This window comes from Poromitra crassiceps (assembly GCF_964638095.1).
Source record: "Poromitra crassiceps genome assembly, chromosome: 6".
Taxonomy (NCBI): Eukaryota; Metazoa; Chordata; class Actinopteri; order Beryciformes; family Melamphaidae; genus Poromitra; species Poromitra crassiceps.
Genome location: NC_139627.1, coordinates 4,303,347 through 4,309,346, shown reverse-complemented (window position 1 = coordinate 4,309,346; position 6,000 = coordinate 4,303,347). Strand labels below are relative to the sequence as shown.

At 43.3% G+C, this 6,000-nt stretch overlaps 1 protein-coding gene across 1 annotated transcript; it reads right to left on the bottom strand.

The window, feature by feature from the left end:
• Window positions 1-433: 433 nt before the first annotated feature.
• On the bottom strand, window positions 434-1,989 carry prok1 (prokineticin 1; the record flags this gene model as incomplete). The annotated part of the gene is made up of 3 exons (XM_083639587.1): window positions 1,912-1,989; window positions 968-1,093; window positions 434-556 (listed from the first exon to the last, which is right to left on the bottom strand). The coding sequence occupies exons 1-3, from the start codon at window positions 1,984-1,986 to the stop codon at window positions 434-436; spliced, it is 324 nt and encodes a 107-aa protein (XP_083495713.1). The 5' UTR covers window positions 1,987-1,989.
• Between the last annotated feature and the right edge of the window lie 4,011 nt (window positions 1,990-6,000).

Below are 6,000 nucleotides of genomic sequence, written 5' to 3'. Positions count from 1 at the left end.
GTGTTTATTCAAGCAGCATGTACTGAACACGGAAATCAAAATCCTACATGAGTACATTATAATTATAATCTTGTTATACTTTTATTTGCAAATATTTATACATTTCTGTTGATCAAATGAAAATGAAATAGCAGTAATGTTTGAATGATTCACAAATAGCCTGCCAGGGCCCTTCTTTTTCTGTCATGTAAAAAGTTTAGGCTGATATCTACTGTGGCACTGTGTCGTGTGTAGCAAGTACATTGTCTTAGCATTTGGTGCATTAATAGAATCCAGACAATCAATAGTGCATAGTGTGTACACAAATGAAGAATACAGTCAGTAAAGATGGGGTATACGTATTTGTGCTCTCTCATAAATTATTGTTCAAGTCTTCACTTTGAGATGCCGCCTCTGCTGTGCTCTCTCCTTCGTTTGGAGGTTTGGACGTCCGTTAATAGTCCAGATTTTTGAAGTCGTCAGTGCATCTGTATCTGCTGCTATCAGCATACCTGGTGCACACCAAGTGAGAGAGACAAGGACACGTGTGATGTTGCCTTCTGCCTGGATAGGGCACCTGAAAGTGGGAATAAGATGGGGGATCACCTGAGACATGTATGATGACGTTTTCATCCTTCATCAGTTTGCTGGCAAGTGCAGCCGCACTTCAGCATTCGTTGACAGTCTGACAGACATTGTGTTACAGTAGCAGAAGTAATTGTTGCCGTCTCCAGACCATCAAAGTGATGTATTACATGATTGATTGATTACTTGATTCATGGTAGTGTAGATCAATAGACTCTGCAGTTATCAGCAGCTTCTCTAAAGCTCCTGCCAACCTGCCAGCAGTTGATATCATCTGTATTTTCTGCTCATATAGAAACAAGTGTGTGAGAGTGAGAGAGTGAGAGAGTGGGTGTAGTAGAGAGTGTGGTGTAGCAGAGAGTGAGATGCGGGCAAGATTAGTGACAACATCATTTCGCCTCACCTTGTGGCTAAAGGGGTGGCATTCGTCCCCTTGCATGCCTCTTGGCACACACATACTCAGACCCCTCAGCCATAGACTGACAGCGCAGCACTGTCCAAAACCACACTGCATGTCAATTTCACAGGCCTGGAGGAGAGAGAGAGAGAGAGAGAGAGAGGGAGAGAGAGAGAGACAGGGAGAGAGAGAGAGAGAGAGAGAGAGAGACAGACAGACAGACAGACAGACAGACAGACAGACAGACAGACAGACAGACAGACAGAAAGGAAGATGGACAAATTGAGAGAGTCAAAAGAGACTTCTTTTTGGCACTGGATTGTATCTATTTCATCTTTATTTATGCTAATATGATGATTGTGCAGTGAAAGCCATTTTATCCATTGCCTGTCATCTCCCTAATCCATCCTGTCATCTCCCTAATCCATTTAGAAACGAATTTCAATCAGCGGAGAAAATGTCCCATTGTTTGTCGAGTGTGTTTGAAGGGGTGAAGGATGTGGTCTCCCATCAGTCATTTTTGTAATTAAATCACACAAATGAACAGCCAGAGTGATGAAAACAGACATGAAAAGTCAGGGATACCGTAGTAACGATTTGAATGTATACAGAAAGCTATTATGTAGTTATGGTTACAATACAATAATAATAATAATAATAATAATAATAATAATAATAATAATAATAATAACAATAACAACAATCATCATCATCATCATCATAATCATTATAATACAATAATAATACAATACAATAATGAAATTCTGCTTGTACACATGATAACCCATCGGTTATTGCATTCAGAGAACTAATCACAGATAGCGATTAGACATGAACCTAAAAGCTGATATAGATAACAAATACATAGATAACAATTTGTTTGTATTTTGTTTATATATATTTTTTTCCCCAAATCCAGTGTCAAAGTAAGAGTGAGACCTCCCACTCACCCCTGTGATGACGGCTCCTCTGGTCCCGCTGAGAGCCACCAGGAGGATGGACAGCAGCACCGCCCTGGAGCCCATGGCAGCAACAGGCGAACTGGACTCTCTCCTCAACACCGTGTTCAACTACTAACTGTTGGCACCTTCTCCGGCACCTCGGTCATGTAGGTTCCTATGGACTCCTCAGAGGGGGGAGCCACACACTCTCCCTCTCTTTATCCCCGGCCGACCCCCCTTTCTTCCCTCCCTCTCTCCCCATGACTAAACACCCCCCCCCCCCCCCTCCCTCCTGCACCTCTCTCCTCCTGTCTCCTCTGGATCTTCATCATCTTATTCATCCACATGAGGGCTGATGGAGGCTGGCAGTATACTGTAGTTCACATCTACTTATAGATCTTTGCCTGTTACGTAGCGTCCAACCAGACGCTGTATATTTTGTGACAGTAGGTTCAGAACAAACAATATAAAGCCACTATTCTGATTGTATTTCACAAAAGAACTAAAATGACACCAGCTTGTGAGTAAAAGGGCTGATATCACCGAGACAACAGGTGAATAATTGAAATTGTCAGCTACAGTATTTATCTGTCAGAGGCAGCCGGGACAACACAAATCAACGTTAAAACAATTGAAGTGGTTTACTGGAAATACCACCGGGCACCGGCTGACTGATGGACAGGGGCTTCATGTAAGGTATTTATAGGTTGGACAGAGATTTTTCTTTTTTTTTTATCTTATTATGGGGCTGTATTATACCATGATGTCATGTCATCTACTGGCCAGAGTTGAAGTGGGATGTTCTGAGCTTGAAGTCACCCATCTATCCACCAGAGACAACAAGGCCTAACTAAACTGAAGGCCTGAACTAACCTGCTTTGCCACGTAGGTTCCTCCAGAATCAGTGTGAGGTGTATGAGCTCCATGACTTGTATGGCGTGCATGTATGGCGTAACTTATAATTTGACAATAAAACGTGTGTTTTTGTGTTTTGTGTTTTGCTGAATGAATAGCATAGCATAGCATAGCATAGCAGAATATGAACCAGAAGGAGCCTTATATATTTGTTTTATGAAATTACATCAATAATAGCCATATCCATGACAAATGTGCAGCCTTGATATATGGCAGGGTGGTGATCTACTGACTCTGAGTCACATCTCTATTCCAGGTCCAGCTCAGTGGCTTGATTTACTGTGGCTCCATCAGTTGTAAAGTGGCTATAAGCAGCAAAATGGTGGAATCCAGAATTTATGCCAAACACCCTTTGGCACTAGATTGAAGAATCTTTCTTTCTTTCTTTCTTTTTATTTCGTGTGTGTGTTTGCGTGCATGTGTGTGTGTATGCGTGTGTGTGTGTATGCGCGCGCGCATATATGTGTGTGCGTGTGTGTGAGCGACAGATAGAGAGAGAGGTTGAGTATTGTATGTGTGTGTGTGCTTGTGTGCATGCACACTCACTCGCACGGTGATGGGCAGCAAGTTGTCAGTGGGAAAGTAGCAGCCAGACTCTGATTTAAGCAGTGTGGAGAGAAAGATGAGTGAGAGGAGAGGAGAGGAGAAGAGAGGAGAGGAGAGGAGAGGAGAGGAGAGGAGAGGAGAGGAGAGGACTAGTGAAAAGATTTAGATTTAGAGGAGAGGAGGGGGGTATGGGCAGGACGTTAGGCTGCTGCTCTGCAGGTGATGGATTCCTCCGATGCCCCGGCCACATAATTACATTCACCCATTTCTGCCCTGTCAGCAGAAGTGCTGAAGCCGCCTCACCATCTTGGGACAGGCAGCCGAAATCATACAGGGGGTGAGAGCTGGCAGTGTGGCCTTCAGGCACCGGCAAAAAAAACAAAAACACATCAACAAAATCCATCAGCACCAGGGTGGGACTGCCCTCCTACTTAGAATATTTTATGTTTAGTAAAAGAGAGCATGTGGAAACCAGCCAATTTAATCATTATTATGTTGGTAACATTTCACATGTTTGTGTCACCATTGTCACTGATGATGTTCAACTCTGCAATGACTGTGACGGTAGTGAAGCCGGTCATGATTTTCTTTCCGAGTGGGCCTCAACACTTCACATCTGTTGACTCGATATGATTCATGATGGAACTGTCCTTTCTTTAGGTGACTGCTGCTGCAGAGCAACTGCTTCAGCTGGGGTTTTGAGTTGCGTGTGACCTGGGGAAGTGGATTGCCAAAACAGATTATATATTGAGAAGAAAAAATAAGTCATAGGCCCTAAGTGAATGTAGTTTATAATCATGCAGTTCAGAATATCAAAATCACTTTTTCACTCTGGCAGGGTTTCATTGCGGCCAATTCAGTTTAGAAAATAACTCCATTTGACTGTAGTGGCTGGGGGTCATAACCATATAGAAGAAGCTCTGCATAATCATTGCATATACTGTAGGCCCTATATTAAACATATATATCAAATACTGATAGCAGAATATGACATCTCCCTGATATTAAGAAAAAAAAGTCCAATGAGTTACAATATACAAATACAGTTATTAATATAAATACAGTTCATGTTAAGGTGGCAAAGTTTTCACATAGGCTGCATTTCTTTATATGGAACAAGCTTATGGAACAAGCTTAGATAAAAGGTGATATATAGTGCAGAACATACAGTAACACTATTTGCAAATTATAGGATGGATATTCAGAAATAAGCTTATTTTTTTTTCCCTCTGAGCACCTTATTTAAAAATGCTACCTTTTCACCTCTTTATCTCCACCTGAATCAAAAGAATGGCAGTTCAGTGGCTAATAACTAAGAGAGTCGTCTGCTGCATAAACAATTCGGCTGTATCTCCAGAGCTGCTGCTGGGTGAAGACTGCAAATGGTTTCAGCATCTCACATCTTTGTAATACCTACTCTCGTTCTAATACCACACACGACCACTGGCCATTTAGTCAGGCCTCACTTACAGAGTTGGCATTAGGGTTGGCACCATGGACGATGGCATCGACCATCGTCGATGGGCCGACCCCCATCGACCTCTGACCCTTCTACATCGGACCATCGTGATTATCTGTTCGAATTAAAATTTGGCAGATTTAATAATAAAAAAGGCGATCTCCACTCAACCGCGACACACGGGGGACGCACGGGCGGCATTAAACAAGCGGCAAAGCGTACCTTATCCCCAGTTCAGAGAAGCGGTAAAGCGGAGAGGAAGAGAAGATAAGCAGAAGTCGGTTGTGTTGGGAAAATGTTAAGAAAGAAGAAACTTCACGTTCTTTCCTGTTTTCAACCCAATGTGAGTAATGTTACAAGTCTTCAACTGTGAATTCAACTCGCCTGTTTCCAGGAACTCTCTCCATTACATAGGCTGCCTGCTGCTGTGTTTCTATCTCTCCTTAACGTAACCTAATGTTAGGTTCAAAACTGAGCCCACACAAATCTAACGTTAGCTGCGAGTAATTCTGCCCCCTTTTCTGCCAGCTAGTTAAATTAAACACACACACGTTGTTGGTCACGATCTGTAACGTTAACGTTTGATTGTTTTGCGCCTTTCAATATAGTGATAGCCTGTTTGAATCGCCTGGCTCTGTGCTGTAGTAGTAGCCTATCCAAGCCCGCTGGTCTCTCATGACATGTAGAGCTCAGCTGTCCTGTTGTAAACATGAACGTACATTGCAGTGGTGCAGCCAAACGGCACCGCATGGACTTCATAAATCATTAATTAACCCCACCCCCCGTCAACGACGATGCCATCGTCCATCGCGATGTTTCACTGTGGAACCATCGCGATGGTTATTTAGGTGACATCGCACAACCCTAGTTGTTGGCATGCAGCCTCGCCTTTCTCATCAGAGTGCTTTAGTCTGGACTGGAGTAGCAGCCAGGGTAGGGAAGTAGACTCTACTTCCCTATGGCTGCTTCCTCTGCTCAGGTGTGCTCCATCAGTAGCTAATGAATGGAGCTCTCTGTGGTGCTGAACCTGTGTTCACTCATTTTGGCCAATAAATTAGCCATTTTTGCCCATTTAGTCGACCCTAACGACCTAATTAAAAAATCCAGCCATATCACCGTCTGCTCGGGAGTCGGGACCCCTGCCAGTCCCCTTGCTAAATGTGAATGCTGTCAGGCTG